Below are 20,594 nucleotides of genomic sequence, written 5' to 3' on the forward strand. Positions count from 1 at the left end.
TCTTCATCCTCTTCTTCCTCCTACTCGAACTTGTCAGGGTTGTTAGCATTTCTCAGCCTTTCTAACTCTACTTTCAGGGCTAATCTGTTCTTCTGAGTCTGCTCAGGGTTACAGGGCTCCTTGGTCCCCCTTCCTCTCTTCTCTCCTTCCATCACTTCCTGCTTCATTGGAGGGCTCCCTGTGGAGCCACACCAGCTTGTTACACACCTTCCTGTTTTCTTCTTCTCAGGGCTTTTATTAATTGCACAGGCAAAATCCTATTTTTGAAAATCTCCTGCCTGCCCCTCATGAATCAGTTTCCCTTTTTCACATCTTTTGATTTTCTGACTTTCCTCCAAGTTTTAAAAAAAAAATTATTGTGGTAAAATATATATACCATAATATTTGCCGTTTTAATCATTTTAAGTGTACAATTCAGTGACATTAAGTACATTCACAAGGTTGTGCAACCATCACCACTATCTATTTCTAAAACTTTTTCATCATCCCAAACAAAAACTTAGTACCCAGTAAGCAACAACTTCCCATTTTCCTTTTTCCCAGTAACCACTAATCTGCTTTGGTCTTTATGTACTTAGCTATTCTAGATATTTCATGTAAGTGGATCAAATAATATTAATCAATCTGTGTCAGACTTATTTCACTAAGCATAATGTTTTCAGGGTTCATCCATATTGTGACATGTTTATCAGAATATTCTTTTTTTTTATTTTATAGTGTTTTAGGTGGAAGTTTACAGTGCAAATTAGTTTTTCATTCAAAAACTTATACACAAATTGTTTGGTGACATTGGTTGCAATCCTTGCAATGTGCCAGCATACTCTCCCTTTCCCTTTATATCCGGGGAGTCCCCCATATGCATTCCTCCAGGTTTCCTATCCCTTCCTACCGTCTCATTGTTACTTTGGGGCAGGTGTTGCCCATTTGGCCTTGTCTACTTGATTGAACTAAGAAGCATGTTCCTCACATGTGGTGTTAATTTATAGGCCTGTTTAATATTTGGCTGAAAGGTGGACTTTGGGACTGGCTTCAATTTTGAGTTACCACGGTATCCAGGGGCTGTAGTCTCAGGGGTTCCTCCAGTCTCTGTCAGACCAGTAAGTCTGGTCTTTTTTTGTGACTTCTAATTTTCTTCTACATTTTTCTCCCATTCTGTCCAGAACCCTCTATTGTGATCCCTGTCAGAATGGTCGGTAGTGACAGATGGGCACCATCTAGTTGTTCTGGGTTCAGGCTGGTGGAGGCTGTGGTTCATGTGGTCCACTAGTCCTTTGGACTAATATTTCCCTTGTGTCTTTGGCTTTCTTCACTCTCCTTTGCTCCGAATGTGATGAGAAAAACAGATGTATTTTAGATGGCTGCTTTTAAGCTTTTAAGACCCCAGGTGCTACTCATCAAAGTAGGGTGCAGAACATTCTCTTTATGACCTATGTTATGCCAACTGACATAGATGTCCCTGAGACCATGTTTCCCAGCCTCGGCCCAGTAACTCGGTCCCTCAACGTGTTTGAATGTGTCTAGGAAGCTTCTATGACTTTCCCTGGTCAAGCTGTGCTGACATCCCCTATACTGTGTGTTGTCTTTCCTTTCACCAAAGTTAATACTTGTCCATTTGTAGTAAGTGATTTCCCTTCCCCACTCTTCCTGTCCCATGTAACCATCAAAGATTGTTTTTTTTCCTGTATGTAAACCTTTTCCTGGGATTTTATAATAGTGGTTTCATACAGTATTTGTCCTTTTGTGATTGACTTATTTCACGCATCATAATGCCCTCCAGATTCATCTGTGTTGTGAGATGTTTCACGGATTCATCACTGTTCTCTATCGCTGCATAGTATTTCATTGTGTGTATGGACTGTAATTTGTTTAACCATTTATCTGTTGATGGGCACTTAGGTTGTTTCCATCTTTTTGCTATTGTGAATAATGCTGCAGTGAACACGGGTGTGCATATATCTATTCGTGTGACGACACTTATTTATATATTCTTAGGAGTGGGACTGCCGGATGGTACGGTATTTCTATTTCTAGCTTTTTCAGGAGGTGCCGTATCATTTTCTATACTGGTTGGACTATTTTACATTCCCACCAGCAGTGCGTAAGAGTTCCAATCTCCCCACAACTTTGCCAACATTCTTCTGTTTTTTTTTTATTACTGCCAGTAATGTCAGGGTTGAGATGGCATCTCATTGTAGTTTTGATCTGCATTTCTCTAATGGATAATGATTGTGAGGATTTCCTCATGTCTGTTAGTTGCCTGAATATCTTCTTTGGTGAAGTGTCTGTTTATATCCTTTGCTCATTTTTTAATTGGATTATCTGTGTTTTTGTTATTGAGGTACTGAAGATTTCTGCAGATTTCAGAGATTAGACCCTAGTCAGACACGTTGTAGCCAAAAATTTATTCCAGTCTGTAGGTTCTTTTTTTACTCTTTTGGTGAAGTCTTTTGATGAGCATACGTGTTTTTTAGAGCTCCCAGTTATCCAGTTTATCTTCTGGTGTTTGTTAATCGTTATTTATGGTTTATGTTGAATTTATGCCATATACTAGGGCCCCTAGCATTGTCCCTATTTTTTCTTCCATGATCTTTATCATTTTAGGTTTTATATTTAGGTCTTTGATCCATTTTGAGTTCAGCTTTGGTGTATGGTGTCAGGTATGGCCCTAATTCACTTTTTTTTTTTACAAGTGGACATTTTTTTACAAGTGGACATCCAGTTTTGTCAGCACCATTTGTTAAAAAGACTGTCTTTGCCTCCATTTAATGGACTTTGGTCCTTTGTCAAAGATCAGCTAACCACAGGTGGATGGATTTACTTCTGGGTTCTCAATTCTGTTCCATTAGTCTACGTATCTGTCGTACCAGTACCAAGCTGTTTTGACTACTGTGGCTGTATAGCAGGTTCTGAGATGAGGTAGTGTGAGGCCTCCTACTTTGTTCTTTTTCTTCAGTAATGCTTTGCTTATCCAGGACTCTTTCCTTTCCATATAAAGTTGGTGATTAGTTTTTCCATCTCATTAAAGAATGCTGTAGGAATGTGGATTGAGATTGCACTGTAACTCTAGATCACTTTGGGTAGTACTGACATTTTCATAATGTTGAGTCTTCCTATCCATAAGCATGGTATAATTTTTCATTTATCTACATATTCTTTTTACGTAAATACTCTTTTGGTTTCTTGCAATAGTGTTTTGTAGTTTTCTTTGTATAGGGCTTTTATGTCCCTGGTTAGATTTATTTGTAAGTATTTTATCTTTTTAGGGGCTATTATAAATGGTATTGTTTTCCTTTTCGAAATTCTCTTCGTTGGTGTATAGGAATCCAACTGGTTTTTGTATGTTCATCTTGTATCCTGCTACTCTGCTGAATCTATTAGTTCCAGTAGTTTTCTTGTGGAATCTTTGGGGTTCTCTATGTATAGGATCTTATCATCTGCAAACAGGGATAGTATGACTTCTTCCTTTCCAATTTGAATGAACTTTATCTCTTTTTCTTGCCTTACTGCTCTAGCTAGCACTTCCAACATAAAGAACATCCTTCTTTTATGGCTGAGTAATATTCCATTGTATGAACATACACTTTTTTTTATTAATTCATCTGCTGATGGACACTTGAGTTGTTTCCACCTTTTTGGCTACTGGCAATAATGCTGCAGTGAACACTGACGTGCAAGCATCTGAGTCCCTGCTTTCATTTCTTTTGGGTATGTACCTAGGAGTAGAACTGCTGGATCAGGTGGTAATTCTATGTTTTACTTTTTGAAGAACGACCAAACTGTTTTCTGCAGCAGCTACACCATTTTACATTTCCACCAACAATGCATGAACGTCCCAATTTCTCCACATATTCATCCATGAACACTCATTTTTTATTTTTTTTGTAACAGTCATCCTAGTCGATGTGTAGTAGTATCTCATAGTGGTTTTGATTTGCATCTCCCTAATGACTGATGATGTTGAACATCTTCTCATGTATTTACTGGCCATCTGTATATATTTTTGGAAAACTGTCTATTCAAGTCATTTGCCCGGTTTTAAAGTGGGTTGTTTGTCATTTTGTTGTTTAGCTACAGGCGTTCTTTATATATTTTGGATGCTAAGCCCTTATAAGCTATATGGTTTCCAAATATTTTCTCCCATTCTGTAGGCTGGCTTTTTACTTTCTTGATTTGGCGAAGCCATTCTTAATATAAGGGTATTTACATGTGCTGAAGATAAAATAATAGCCATCGACATAAAGAATCGGAGCCCTGGTGGCTCAGTGGTTAAGAGCTATGGCTGCTAACCAAAAGGCTGGCAGTTTGAATCCACCAGTCGCTCCTTGGAAATCCCATGGGGCAGTTCTACTCTGTCCTATAGGGTTGCTATGAGTTGGAATGGACTTCATGACAATGCATATTATATTAATATAAAGATATCATTTGAGTCAGTTTTTAGATTTAGTATATGGCTAAGCCTTGACCTGGTAAAGTAACAAGGTGGAAATTTGCAATGATTCTTGTCACAATGTTGTTAGGAATCTCAAATTCCTACTGGAAATCTCTAGTAACAAACAAGCTTACAAAGTAAGGCTCTGTTTAAAAATAATTCAAATTTAAAGCATTAAAAACACAGCAACTTGCTACTAATGATGCAAAAGCACACAAACATGAAATATTTGCCACTGTGTCCTAACTAAGCAGCTTTACCTAAAACAAAGGTAGATTCTTTTACATGCCCTTTTCACTTAAACTAACTCCTCAAAGACCTTTTGTATTTGTTGGCAACTCTATAAAAAGTTACCATGATCATCTTACAATCACACTCTAGTTCTGTAATTACCAATTGAAAAAAGCCTCGTTCTTATTTAGAATGAATTATCTAGTTTGTAGATCAGCCAGGCTTCTCTTTCACCCCACTGCCTCTTAGCACTGTCACCAACTAGGGAGAACAGTAGTAGAGAACAATCTGAAAATAGCTGAACACCTCGGGTTCATAGGAGGAGAGGAATCATAATAATTTGCCCAAACTTAAAAAAAAAAAAGAATCTAAATTTGCTTGTCTATTGCCACAAAAATCAGCAATCAAAAAATCAATATATAAATCAATTTTGAACATGTTATTATGCTTAGGTACGTACCAAAGAGGTCCAAGTTCTATTGCTGTCTTTCCAGGCATGCTTCCATGACAGTTACAGGGTAGCTGTCTATATGGGTTTTCTGTAAAAAGATAATAAAAAAAGAAATCAAAGGAGAAATGACTAACAGAAATAGTATTAACTGTTACATTAATAATAATTTGCAGCTACTATATACTGAGGATCTACTATGTGCCAGGTATTGTGCTAAGCATTTTATATGTATTTTAAAAATTTAATCCTTTCAACTCTCTGAAGTAGATACTGATAAAATCTCAATTATACAGATCAGAGGATTACAGTTTAAGAGGGGTTGTCAAAATCAATGTCAAACAGCTTATTAGAGGCGTAACTGATGATAGCTTTTAGTCACTATACTACATGAAATAATTTAAGTAGTAACAAGTCCTGTAAGGTGCACAATCTATTCATATTTTAAAAATCAACTTGACTGGGGTATAATTTATATGCAATAAAATGTATACATTTTATGTGAACAAGCTGATAGACTTTGACAAATATGTACACCCATGTAACCCACCCCAGTCAAAATACAGAACATTTACATCTTTTCAAAAGGTTCCCTTATACTCATTCCCAGACCCAGGTAACCGTGGATCTGCCTTCTATCACCATAGACACAGTTTCATATAAATGAAGTCATACAGCATGTACTGTTTTGTGTTTGGCTCTTTTTACTCACTATAATATTAAGATTTATCTACTTTGTTCCATTTATAAGTAGTTTACCCTTTTATGGCTGAGTAATATTCGACTTTATGGATATAGCACGATTCAGTTTAAAGAGCAGTGAGAGACCTGGTATAATCACAAGGAAATTGCAAAGACACCAGTGCTATTCTTGGTTTCCAAAATAGAACAATATTCTGCTATGTGATTTTTCAGTTCACACAAGGTCCACAATCGTCATTTAAAATCTGATCTTCTCCAACTAACTTCTCCCACTCCAGGCCATTCCTGGTTTGATCATTCACTTTCTTGGAATGGCCTGATCAGTAAGTCCTACATATACCCGGAACCCAGGATTATGATCGTAGGAAAACAGGTCTATAGTTTCTTGCTATCTGTTAATATCACTGTTATTTTATGCAATTAAATGACATAATCCGTAATTGTGAGATCTTATTTTAGAGTGTTTACTGAAAGGCTCCCTCTACTGTTTATTCCTTGATCTACTTTTCAGTATTATTTAAGTCTTAAGCAGAAGGGTGTGGTTATCATCAATATAGGCAGTCCTCGATTTATGACACATTCAAGATGAACGGCACTTACAACTGTCTGGTTTTGTTTTTTTACATCTTATTGTTAGTAACACGTACTACAATGCTACAGCACGTAATCTGTTGATGTTATCATTCTCAGATGTTCACTCACAGATTGGTACAAAGATTGGATTTATAAAGCTACTGATAATAAATGGCAATACTAATGAAAATTGAAAAAAAAAAAAAAAGAGGTATTTGACTTACTTCAGGACGAAGTTATGACAGAGTCATCGGAACCGAACCCCATTATAAATCGGGGACTACCTGTATTATCTCTGTTGAGAATTATGTTCTTCAACTATTACATATGAGTATACTCAAGAAGACTTCCTTTGAACCATTAAACAGTTAAACTACAAATATTTATAGACAGTCATTATTCAACTTAGGACACTGTATATTTATGGTTCTGTCAGTTACATCCACTTACCACAGATAGGCAGCACACACATAAATTTGTATTAGTCAGTTTGTATCTTGATGCACTTTACAAAATGCTCTCAACATTCAAACCTATGTCTTTACCCAAGCCCCTCTGCTAGGATATCTCAGTTCTAGGTAAGAATAAGCAAATTCTCCTTCTGAAGGGCCAAAACTTTCATTTCAAGTTACTGGTAACAAACAAACAAAAAAAAAAAAGGAGCCCTGGTGCCACAGTGGTCAAGCACTTGGTTGCTAACTGACAGGGTGGTGGTTCGAACCCACCAGCCGCTCTGCAGGAGAAAATGTGGCAATCTCCTTCCGTAAAGACTTACAGCTATGGAAACCCTATGGGGCAGTTCTAATCTGTCCTATAGGGCTGCTATGAGTCGGAATCAACTCGATGGTAATGGGTTTGGTTTTGGTTTTGGGGTAGCAAAAAAAGAAAGGACAAAGACTCAGATGACAACTAGCAACAATGAAGAAAGAACGACAACTAGTATTCCCATGTTATTGGTATATAGCCTACGAAAGCAATTCCTGATGAGGAATTAAAAAATACTCGAGACTTCTATTTAAATGCAATGGATTGAACACATACTTTATTGGTGCTGTCTCTTAAAACTTCATTAAAATTAGAGCAAAGGAATAAAAATCAAACTCCAAGGATGGGAGAAGAGGCAACAACAGATGACAAATGCCCATAAAATTTTAGAAGCAAGAAATAAGATACACACGGGGATAACTGATTTGGCAGACTCTGAGAAAGCTAAAGCCTAAGCTTAAAATGGGTGGAAGGGCTACAAGAAAAACACCAAGCACATTGGTGTTGCTGAACTTTGGAAAGACTCAAGAATTGAAGGTACAGATTGTTTCTGAAGAAACCAAGGAAAGCAAAAAGAATCATAAGGCACAACCTGGCTCAACTCCATGTAAATAAATTAGAAAAGCTTGGTGACTACTGCTAAACTTGTAAAGAACAAATAATTCCAGTGCTAGTCAATCTGTCCCCAAGCACTGAGAAAAAGGAAAAGCTCCAAATTCTTTTTGAGGGGACTTTAAACACCGATACCAAAGTCCAACCCAAATTACGCTAAAAAGGAAAACTACACACCACCTCATTTATAAATATTACAACAGAAACCCTTTTTTAAAAATTAGCAAATAGAATCCAGTAACATATTAAAAGAATACTTCCTGATAAAAGAATACTTCCTGACAAAGTAGAGTTTTAGGAAGTCCAGAATGGTTCAATATTGGGAAATTCTATTACAATTAATAAAAATAATAAGTCAAAGGAGAAAAACCACATAATCATGTCCACAGATGCTGAAAAGGCATATGACAAAATTCAACATATTGATAAAATACAGTAAAAGTGGAATTGAAAGACGCTTCCTTAACATGATAAATGATAGGTATCTCAGATGAAAAGCCGGTATCATGCTTCAATCAAAAAAACACTAGACATAACCAAAATAAGGAACAAGACAAGGATACCTTTTACCACCACCATCAACTAATGCTGTACTAAAAGTACTTGAAAAAAATGAAAAGCATACTGTGGCCTTAGACAAAAAGCTTCAAAACCACAACAATTTCTATCCTTCCTAATTTAATGTGATTAAAATAAAATAGCAGCTGGTTTATTACTTTTTAACTAAGAAACAAAATTAAACAAACCCAGGAACACTCTGAAAACTAAGAGTTCCAGGAGGGATTGCTTACTAGATATTAAACAACACTAAAAATATTCTGTAACAAAACAGTGTGGTACATGTGTATGAACAGACCACTGCATAAGTACTGACCACTGAAATAGAACAGAAAATCTGGAAACCAACTCAAACACATCAATAAAACAAGAGAAAATTCTTGCATAATCTAGGAGTAGGAAAGCTTTCTAACTACAGACAAAACCCAGAATACATAAAAGAAAAGTTTGATTAACTTTACAAAAACAACGTAAGTTTTACCTGGCAATTAAAAAAAAAAAAAAAAGATGCAAACATAAGTGACAAACTGAGAAAAAATATTTGTAATTCATATTACAAGGGCTAAACTCTCATAAATAGCTCTAAAAAAATCATATTAAAAATACCGAGAAACTAATAGAAAACAATGAGTGATTTTTTCTATTTCCCAGGAAAGCAAATAACAAACAGTGGTATGAGGACACAACTCACATCTTTTTGTTTGTATACCCAGGCCTGGCAGATAGTAGAGGCTCAATAAATGTTTACTGAATGAATTTTATAACTGATGGCTTTTATATTCAGTCAGAAGCATGAAAACTATTTTTACAAAATTAAATTCATTAATTGAAACAGCCTAGACAAAGAGGCAATCTGACTTATCTTCCTAAAATTAGTGACAGTAGAAACTAAGTTATTTCTAGACGTTTCAGTAAAGGGCAGGGCTAGACAGCATAAATTGTATAGCATGAATAAATAACTTTAGTACACTCACACGAATGTCTTGTCTGTTGATGAAAGGAAATCCAGTATAGGAAATAACAAAGTTAGCACTGTAATCTTAAAAATCAAAGGACAACAATATGTATAATTAGGGATATGATAAAGGTTTATTCATCAGAGGCTTACATATTTAGTAAACAAAATACAGCCATGAGAAACTTGAATTTACCTTCTACCATATTACCCTCCTTCTGAAAAATTCTCTCTTCACACCACTGACAATGGATCAGGTACTGAATCTTTCTGGCTGTTTCATCTGCTGAGGTAGGCCCCCTCAAAACTCTCACAACCACCAACACAAAATGTTCCAGAGCCACTGCAAACAGTACTTCTATGCCTTTGTTACATCGGGCTGCAGCTCTGTAAAATTTTTAAAAAGTTATTTTGGGGCATTTTCATTTTCCTTTGTTTGGCATTATACTGACAATATTAACTCGGAGTAAACTACAGGTGGGTTATGGAAAATCAAGGAAAATTCAATTCTTAGTACTAGTGCTTTTTAAAAGATCATCACTGTAACTTCCGCACACTGAAATACAGGAAACAAAGGCTGCTTGCTGGGTGTTTAGTCATTCGACATTGCCCTCAGGATGTCCTGTCAATAGTACTATATTCTCTGGTTTTCACCATCACTTTGTTTCTTGTCATCACCACCATTTTTTTCCCTTTTTAATCCAGTTTTTTCCTACAAAACCTTCTTCCAAATGATATATATTTATTGACTACTGGGTACATGCAGGATAGTAGGCTAGCTGTTGAACATTCAGTAATAAATGAACAAGGTCCTTGAGACCATTAATTTTACAAACTTTTCTGATTACGTTCCACTTGATGTACCATTTATGTGGTTTTCTCTTTGTACTCATACACTAAACTTAGTTCATATATATTAATTTGAATTTGTTGATGTTACATTATAAACATTTCAAAGTATATGCAGTAGGTCCTTGGCATATATACATTTAATATCAGAGTTTTCAGTCAATTACGAATAACCCTGAAGATCTATGACGTTTAAATATCTGTACTTACGCTGAAGTAGAAATTTTAATCTAAAAGCTGTGAAATCAGTGTTAGGGCTAGTGAGTGAGCTGGCTGATTATCCATTATTTACACTTGATGTGTTTACTGTTCTTTACTGTTGCCTAACCAACAGTCCTTAGAATTATAATGGTATTAAAAAACTGACAAAGATGTTATTTCCTGCAAATAAATGCCAATAATTTTTTGAATGTTCAGACTAGACCATAAATCCTTTAAAAAAGCAGAGCCAAATTACAAATAATGAGTGATCATAAAAAGTCTTTCTTGAATATTCAATTGTTTAGAAATCCTGATGAGAAATAGAGATAACATTTTGTTTTATTACAGATAATATAATTTTGCAGAATCAAATGTGTAAGCCATCATTTTAATCAAACTTTGTAAATAAAGATAAGGTGAAATGGACATAAAGCAAATTATTGTTGCTAAATCTAAAGACAATTTTTGCTTTTCTTTTTCTTGTGATCTCGTATCTACCCTACAATGCTGGAATAAACTGTTTTCAAAGTAAATTTCATTTTTATCTTTTCTTTTTTACTACTTAAATTACTCTTTAATAACATTTTAAGTTAGAGAGTAAACTGAATATTTTTAAACTGAAGCTTTTAAATCAAATTCTAACAGTTATGACGTAAGATTACCAAACAAATCCAGATTAGAAATATGAATACAGAATTTATATTTTGAGCATCATTTGAAAAATAAGAAGTACTTCTTGCAATATTATTTCTTTTTATCATATACCAAGACATATGAGGTACATCTTGGCTATTTGGTACCTTGCCACTGCAGCTACAACAATCCTGGCTGCTAGTTCCTTGTAATATTCGGTTCGGACAATGTTACAGCCGTAGTGACGCCGAGCAACATGTTGCGCCTTTGCATATAAAGAACTGATATCTGTAGAAGTCACTGAAACTATGCCAAGGTTTCTTATATTTCTGAAAGCAGAATCTAGATAGTTCACTGATGTTCCAAAAGGGTCTAGATGTCTAGGATCAGAAAGAATACATACATATTGAAATCATATTAATAATCAAAATTGTATCACTGTAATTATTGCTAATAATAAAATTCCATGGATTCAAAATTATTTTACAAATCTATTTTAGAGAAGTAATTCTGTTTTTAAAGTAATAAACTGATCATATGCTATGTCAGACACGCAAAAATAAATCAAGTTTAGAGGAAAAGTTTCATGTCCGAGAATTTTATTTCAAATGCTAGAAAATTTTCTTACTGCTTCCTTTAAGCCAAAACCAAAAATTGTATTAAATAAACAACCAAAGTGAACAATAAGCTATCTTAATTAAAAACAACGATGACAAAAAACTGGATCAGTTTAGATAATGACAAAGCAAATCTTTTTAACTTACATGAAGTCAAAAGATCTCAAATGCATCAGTACGTTGGCATCCATTTTGGTCACCTTAATATTAGCAAGGTTTTCCTCTCCTTCTTCAAGAACATTATCGCCGTCTTCCTTTTCCTTACTATCCACCACTACTTTCAATTTGTTTAAATGGCAGTTTTCCTGAATCAATGTCACAGAGTTTTCATTCAAGTCATTAATTGTAACCTTTACTGCATTGCCAAGATGCTTTGCCCACTGTAATCCCATTATCCCTTAGGAGAAATGGGGAGGAAAATGAGTTTTTAAGTTGCAATAATTAAACAAAAAAGATGTGATAATAATAAAGAATATAATTTTATAAATAACAAATTGTTTTTAAATCTTAATATTTTCATAAATAATTCTTATTCTATTTTCTCACTAGAGAGCTTCTCAGGAAAAGTGATCAAAATAAATTTTGGAATTTGAAATTAAAAATGCAACACCATTTATATTAACGCCAAAGAAATGAAATGCTTAGGTATAAATCTAAAAGAAGTATGTACAAGATCTGTAAGAGGAAAACTACAAAACTCTTATGAAAGAAATCAAAGATCTAAATAAATGGAGACATAGCCCATGTTCATGGATGTTGTCGTCAGTTGATGTTGACTCCAGCTCATGGTGACCTTATGTTAACACAATGAAACAATGCCTGGTCTCGGGTCATCTTCATAATTGTTGGTATGTTAGAGTCCATTGTTGCAGCTACTGTACAGTGTCTTCAAACACAAGGGCTCATCTTGCAGTACCATACTAGACAACATTCTGTTGTGATCCATAAGGTTTCAAGTAGATCACCAGGCTTTTCTTCCTAGTCTGTCTCAGTATGGAAGCTCCACTGGAACCTGTCCACCATGGGTGACTCTGCTGGTATTTGAAATACCAGTGGCATAGCTTCCAGCATCATAGCAACATGCAAGCCATCACAGTACGACAAACAGACAGGTGGTGCGTTCACGGATAAGACTTAATATTATTAAAGTGTCCATTCTTTCCAACATGATCTATAAATTCAACACAATTCCAGTCAAAATTTCAGCAAATTATTCTGTGGATATTGACAAACTGATTTCAAAGTTTATATGCAAAAGGCAAAAGACCCAGAAGAGCCAACACAATACTGAAGAACAGAGTTGGAGGATTATCTGACTTCAAGACCTTCTATAAACCTACAGTCATCAAGACAGTGTGATATTGGCAAAGACACAGACAAATAGATCTGCAAAACAGAACAGAGAGACCAAGAACAGACACACAAATAAAGTCAACTGATTTTTGTTAAGTGAAAGAAGCCAGCCTGAAAAAGCTACATACTGTATGATTCCAACTATATTAGATTCTAGAAAAGGCAAAAGCACAGAGACATTAAAAAGATCAGTGGTTTCCAGAGGGTTAGGAGAAAGGGAGCAAGAATGAATAGGTGGAACTCAAAGCATTTTTAGGGCAGTTATTTTGTACGATACTTAAATTGGTGGACACATGACATCATGCATTTGTCAAAACACACAGGACTGTACAATACAAAGAGTGAACGGGAATGTACACTATAGACTTTAGTGAGTCATAATGTACATATTGGCTTGTCAATTGCACATGTAGCACACAAATGCAAGACGTTAATATAAGAGAAACAGAGTGCAGGGTAGAAAGGGGGTAAGTGGGAACGCTCTGTACTTTCTGTACAAGTCTCCTGTAAACCTAAAACTGCTTTAAAAAAAAGTCTATTTGAAAAAAATCTGCCTAAAATATTTTTATTAATACTTAAAATACTTTAAAAAATGATCTTCATTCAAATAAAGTACCTAGATATGTTCTTTACTTTGTGGAATAGTAGGTGGTTGTTGTTTTCATTACTGGTTTTTCTTTTATTCTTATAATAGGACACTTTTTTAAACAAAATCTTAAAGAGCAGCCCAATATATAATATGGTTAAGTGTGAAGTTATTCCATTTAAAGGGAGATGGGAAGTTGAAACTCTTCCTGTTGAAGTTTACCTGAATGCACCAAAATGTAAAAATAACTTTCGTAGACCAATGCTTTTCAAACAACATCATTGAGAATTACAAAGAACGACTTTGTATAAGTCAGTAAATGATCAAAAATAATTCAGAACAGGAAAATCCCTTCACACAGGCTTTCCATGCCTACTCGATCAGACCCGTAAGAGGCATTCATTACAAAATGAGAGATGGTGACGTAAGCCCAGTAAATATGGGTTAGAAAACACCTCTGTGTTGAAGTATTGACCATCTTCTCTGTACATGTGCTGGATAAATGGAAAAAAATACCATCTACTATGTGCTATGGATTTTAAATATACCTTTTTCATATTCTCACCAGTTCGTGAGATAAACTGTAATATCCTCATTTTAGGAATAAAGAAACCTGCAAAATGAATGTGATGTACCGGATATAAGTTTACAAAGGCATATTAAAAAAAAAAAAGGCTGAAAAGATCTTCCCTAGACATTGCTTTAATGATTTCAGATGAAAAAAAGAGTAGAGAAAAAGGGTTGTATGAGGGAAAACACTGGGAGATAACTTTGGATAAGTAGGTTGGGATCAGATTATGGAGGATACTAAATCACAGTCTGAGAAGTCTGGACTCTATTTAGGCAATAAAGATGCACGACTTTTTTGACTGAGAAGTAACATTATCAATGTAGTTATTCAGAGCAATAGCATGCAATATAGACTGGAGAGGAGAGAAATGACTGGAAGCAAGGATATGAATGAGAGGTTACTGCCATAGGCCTGTGAAAAAATAATTAAATTGGTGGATATGGAATAGAAAAAGAATGAATCATATTACAAAAGAAATATTAGAACGAACTCAGTGACTGAGTGGATGTGGGGACAGAAGAGGGAAAAGGATTAAAAATGATTTACATTTCAAGTCTGAGTGGCTCAGATGCTTAAAAGCATTGTCTCGTCACTTTAACCCTATTTACACTGAGACATGAGACTGCTGATGATGACAGTGGTACAACAGTAGTAATAATATAATAATGATGATACCTAATGCTTTTATAGCACTTGATGTATATACCAGGTACTGTTCAAGTTCTCTTACATGTTAATTATTTTACTTAATCTTCACATTATTGTGAGGTTCTGTTGTTTGTTGTTTGTCCTGTGCCACTGGGTTGATTTCTCACTGATAGTGACCCCATGGGACAGAGTGGAACTGTCCCACAGGGTTTTCTAGGCTGTAATCTTTACAGCAGCAGATTGCCAGGTCTTTTCTCCCATGGAGCCACTGGGTGTGTTTGAACCACCAACCCTTCACTTAGAAGCCAAGCGCTAAACTGCTGCACCACCAGGGTTCCTTTATTTAAGGTAGGTAACTAGTACTCCTCTCTTTTTTATAGATGAGGAAATTGAGGCACAATTTCCTGTGGTCACACAGCTAGTATGTCATGAAGTCAGGATTTGAAGTGAGGCAGTCAGGCTCCACAGTCATGCTATTAACCACTTCTTTTCCCTCAGGAAAGGAGCTTAGGAAGAAGAACTGAGCCATGCTTTTTACTCTTTTGGTACAAACTTCCCGAGAGTACCTCCCATAACATTTAAGAAGAAAGATGGATTGGTACAAATAGATTTTTAGAATTTTTCTACTCTTTCCATTATATTTTCTCTACTCGTAAATCCATTTGGGAAAAATGTTCTCAATCTTTAAAATTTCACCTTACCCCATTGTCTAATGCCTAGGCAATGAGCATCACATCACCAAAAAAGAGAGGACTAGATACTAGGTGCTTTCTGATTGAAGTAAACTACTATTTATAAACTATTCTTGCCAAAAAATATACACACATATCTGAATCTGAACAAATCTGAAAATCTACCCACCAACTTATAAAACATATAGGAGACAGAGGAACATGTTATATGAACCAGAGGGATACAATGAGCAAGAATCTAGACTGTGAGAAATTCTATAAGACAAACGACCTGGTAAGTCAACAAATAACTGCTAAGAAAAAAAAAAAAAGAAGAAAAGATGGAAGGAAACGTAAATTAAAAAGAGACTAAAGAGACATATCACACAATTAACTGAAATACCCAGTTTTTACCTGGAGTCTAATTTGAACTGTTTAAAAAAATTATGAGATAATTGGGGACGTCTGAACATTTGATGATATTAAAGAATTATTATTAACTTTTAAGGTGTGATAATGGTAACATGGTTTTATTTTTACAAAGTCCTTATCTTTTAAAGATCAGTCAAAGTATTTACAGATTAATGATATGTAGCCTGGGATTTGTTTCAAAATAACAGGGATGGAGGAATGAGGGAAAGTGCACGGGGGTAGAGATGAAACAAAATTGAGCATGAATTGATAGTTTTTGAAGGTCAAGTGATGGATACCTGAAGATTCATTATACTCTCTAAAAATTTTCAACTTAAATATTTACATTTTTTAAAAATCAAAATATCCTGCTAGATGTGATATCCATGTAAATTCTCTAAGAAAACATACTGTATGAATCTGATAAATGAGTTTCTAAAAAAGCTTTGTTACTTACCAGTGGCTCCAAAGGCATCTAGACATTCCAAAGGTTTTCGCTCCTCAGCCAAAGCAGCCAATGTACAGAATATTAGCTGTCTAGAAGAAATTGTAATAATCTGAAATAATTTTACTACATCATGGCTTCGCTACTGGATTTTATTTCATTTAAAAATAGTCAGAATTGGGGTCCCTATTACAAACTATTTTATAAAGAGATCTAACAACATACTCCTAACCTAGTAGTACAAACACTAAAAATCTGTGAAATTATCAAGTTAACTGGGTTCTATTAACTATCATTCACAATAAATAATGATTTACAAATAAACCTTGCCCACAAAAACACCAGTCTGCCCACTAATTACATTATGTTAGGCCTATTTTACTTTGAGAAGGAAATTGGTTTGGTTAAAAGAAAAAAAAAAGGAAACAATTATTCTGAGATGATGTTAAAATAGATTATCTTCATTCTGTGCCTAGTTTTAGATTTTAATATATTTGAACATTAAGGTTAAGAGAAGGTACATTTGTAATTATTTGAAATACCCCAATACCCTTTTTTCAGTTTATCTTACCGATTTAGTTTCATTTTGGGATTAAAGTAGGAATCTGTCTTCTGAGGTATAGAACAGTTAGGACAAACTTGTACATCTGTGTCTGCCTCTTTCAGAACTTCATTAGGTGGTTTAGCAGCGGAAGCTAAGATGGAAAAAAAAAGATTTCTTGGAAATATAAAATAATTCTCAACATGGAAAATACACATTTGAAAAATTATTTTTATAATATTTTGTGTTAATACAATCAGTTGGATACAAAAACAAAGACAAAAAAACTGACTTATCTGCATCGTGTAGGGAAAGAGTTACTCAGTTAAGAATTTGATGAATGAAAGTTTATTAACTTAGTCTTGACTGCCTAGCGCATCAATACATCTGTATTGATATCTAATTAAGAACAATCAAAGATAGCATAAAACCCTAAAATACCTTTTTGACTCGTAAAATATTACACTGTGCTAGTATAGGTTGATTGCTAAATATGTTTTACTGTGATATTTAGAAAATTAGTATCTCTTCATAGTTAATATTCCATTAGTCAGCATGGCTGGCTAAGAATCACTATATTTCCTGAACATGCTGGACTTTAGAATACTTTCTCATAATTATGGTTTTAAATCACAAATCACATTCAAACAGCTAGACAGTAATAGAAAAAAATGATTCTACATACATTATACATTAGAATCATTTAGCTGTAAACCCAAATGAAATAAATTGATGTGTGTGTACATGTGTTTTAAATATTTAAGAAATGAGACATATACAGGGAGAAATAATTGAGATCCTTTATGTCTGGACTTGATATTACAGTAAGAACATTAACTATAACCATATTTTTCTTTCTGCAATACCAGTTACCCTTCTTAGTGTTGTGCTGTATATCCTTCCATACCCACCAAAGAGGTATGTCACATATATCATAAGGTCAGCCTTTCTCACACCAGGTTCTGTGAGAAAACTAAGCTCTACAGAAAACTATCTCAGTGACTATTTTTTCAATTCTTAAAAGAATGGTACATAGTACCATGCTAGATGCATAGGAGATAAGTTAATTCATTATAGACAATCGCTATCTTAGGGCATCAGGACTTAATTCTTGAGAAAGGCTGCCTAAGTATTAACAAGCTATTAATGATATGAAATCACTCAGAATAACAAACGGTCTTTATTTCACTCTACCTTCTTTTTCCAGTGTTTTTCAACCTTAAGTGTAATATATGATAGCTAATCAGTGTAGAAGTTGTCATTAGGAATGAATATCATCTTACAATCTTTCATTAAGCTACCTACATGTCACTTGCTTTTTTCTATTCTACTTATTAAATATATTGTTGAGAACAGTTGAATGTTAATGTTGTTGTAAACCTCGCAGAAAGAAAACAAATCCTGAAGCAACAGATTAATAGTCAACGAAATAATTTGGTTAAATCACTATATTTTTTCTGCCTAATGTGTGAAAATAAAACAATCATTGTTTAAGGATTTCCATATTAACATATTAATGAGACTGCTCAACTTACCAACAATATACCTGGATTTAGTCTCTCCTTTATTCACATGGCGCCTAACATGTCCGAGCATGTCCGTCCTTCGAGTGATTGTTGCTGAACAAATGATACAATGATAATGGGCGCCCATTTTACTGGATATCTATCGAAAAGAGTATTCAATTTAAATAAATTACTAAGACATAAATGGAATTTTATTTAAGTTTGCAAATTTAAGTATGTTAGGGTGTCTTGGGTTTCATGGTACAGAAGTATTAATTTTGCCACATGACTTTGAAAGGATCTTTACTTCCTTACCTATATTTACATATGCTTTTAAATCTTACTTTAAAACAGGCTACAAGTTTAACTTCCTAGTATTTCTCATTCATTCTAATCAGCAAATAATTGTATACTATATTCTACAAGCTGCAACTACAAATGATATAATGTTAGCAATGGTATACTGGTAAATGTTTATCAACAGGCCCTCTAGAAAAATAAAGCCCTGATTTGTAGCATTTGCAGATTTATGTGGTATAAATCCTCCCACTGCAGCCGACTTCAGGCTACGATTGTGACAGATTTCGAGTGAGCAATGTGACACCACTAAGTGAGAATTTCGGAAGAGATGTACAGTATCGTGCCATTGCAGAGCATTTTCACCAATCTAAAGAGTACAGATTAACAGTAAAATGTAGTAAAATAATTAGGGAGTGGTGAATTTTGAGTATTTATTAACTTTGTTTTTAATATAATTTATTTAATTATAAGTTTACATAATTTAACTTTTAATGATGGGTAACATTAATTTTTAATGTTTAACAACCCGCTCGCAAGATTTCTGAAAATTTGAGCTACTTCTAGCACACCACTGAATATTAGGGATGAAACAAAAAGTATATTCTGCCAAGTAAAAAATTCTCACTTCATAATGTCTTCATAATTTGAAACAAAAACACTATTCCAATGGCTCTTTCTATGACTCCCCTAAAGAACTGTATCAGTTTTGATGCCTTTTACTCTTAGTGCTTCTACCTCCTACTTACTGGAGACCTTACAGCGAGTGAAGAATATAGCACAGGGTTCCTTCTGGTACAGCGGTTACCATATTCAAAAGATTTTAACCAGGGTTTGATGGACTAGGCACTGTCCTAACTACTACATAGGACCACTGCTTCTTTCCTAGCACTTTCCTGTTTTTAGTGACCCCAAAGAAAACTTAATAATGAGAACTCATTAAGCTAGTATACATTCAGGATGTCACTAATAAATATTTTATATTTTGTTTTCCCCAAAGGTCAAACCTATCTTAAAAATGAACACATGTACTTTTAAAGAAGTTGCTAAGATTTCAGAGTTTCTTGATTCTGTCCTTTGGAAAATTAAAGTAAAATGGGAAGAGCATGGGGAGGATGAGTATGAATCGATGCATAATATGTAAATCTTAAAGTAAACCACAATGCCAACTCTAAAGCAAGTAAAAATTGCACTTTCTTTAAAGAGGGCTAAATTAAAAAAAAAAAAAAAGGCTAATTTCTGATTACCTGTTCTCCAGTAACGTTTGGTTTTACTGGTCGACAAGGTAAGTGACAGATACACATCCTGTAACCTAGAATAAAGAATAGCTTGTTGTCTTATCATTGTTCACTAAACATTTAATTATCATTAAATATTATTAAACTTAACCTAATTTCTAAAAAAAATTAGCAAATTTTACTTTATAACAATTGAGATTATTCTTATATTTGTAATGTCATCAATTTATTTGAATGCAGTTGCCTAAGTTTACATACTTATGTATAATATAAAAATGTTCCACCAAAAATTAAAAATTAGAACAACAAAAAACAAAAACAAATACAGTAGATCCAATTTGCTTCTGTCAGCATTCTTTGAGTCTCAGTTTTATCATCTGCTCTCTGCCACCTTGACTTTTTCTTCAGCTTCCGCTTTTCTGCCTTATGCTACAGTTACCACTATACACCCTCTTTTTTGTTTATGACATGGCACTATCTTGGTTGTCTTCCTACCCTTAATGTTCTTTACAGATCCTCTTCCCCTTCTTGTACCCTTGTTGTTGTTAGATGCCATCGAGTTGGTTAAGACTCATAGCAACTGTCTTAGTTATCTAGTGCTGCTGTAACAGAAATACCACAAGTGGATGGCTTTAACAAACGGAAATTTAGTCTCTCATAGTCTAGGAGGCTAGAAATCCGAATTCAGGGCACCAGCTCCAGGGGAAGGCTTTCTCTCTCTGTTGGCTCTGGGGGAAGGTCCTTGTCATCAATCT

General features: G+C 34.5%; 1 protein-coding gene across 4 annotated transcripts in view; it reads right to left on the bottom strand.

Moving 5' to 3' along the window:
• The window catches only part of TRMT1L (tRNA methyltransferase 1 like), a 47,506-nt gene that overhangs the window by 8,369 nt on the left and 18,543 nt on the right, over positions 1-20,594 (bottom strand). For all 4 annotated transcript variants that reach the window (XM_023728132.1, XM_023728131.1, XM_012554508.2 and 1 more), the window contains exons 5-12: positions 19,849-19,913; positions 18,335-18,464; positions 16,830-16,953; positions 16,271-16,350; positions 11,721-11,970; positions 11,124-11,336; positions 9,470-9,660; positions 5,121-5,199 (exon numbers count right to left, since the gene is read on the bottom strand). In XM_023728132.1, the coding sequence (XP_023583900.1) occupies positions 5,121-5,199; positions 9,470-9,660; positions 11,124-11,336; positions 11,721-11,970; positions 16,271-16,350; positions 16,830-16,953; positions 18,335-18,464; positions 19,849-19,913 (1,132 nt within the window). The remainder of the gene's footprint in view (positions 1-5,120; positions 5,200-9,469; positions 9,661-11,123; positions 11,337-11,720; positions 11,971-16,270; positions 16,351-16,829; positions 16,954-18,334; positions 18,465-19,848; positions 19,914-20,594) is intronic.

The sequence above is a fragment of the Trichechus manatus genome, unplaced genomic scaffold (genome assembly GCF_000243295.1).
Source record: "Trichechus manatus latirostris isolate Lorelei unplaced genomic scaffold, TriManLat1.0 scaffold00021, whole genome shotgun sequence".
Taxonomy (NCBI): Eukaryota; Metazoa; Chordata; class Mammalia; order Sirenia; family Trichechidae; genus Trichechus; species Trichechus manatus.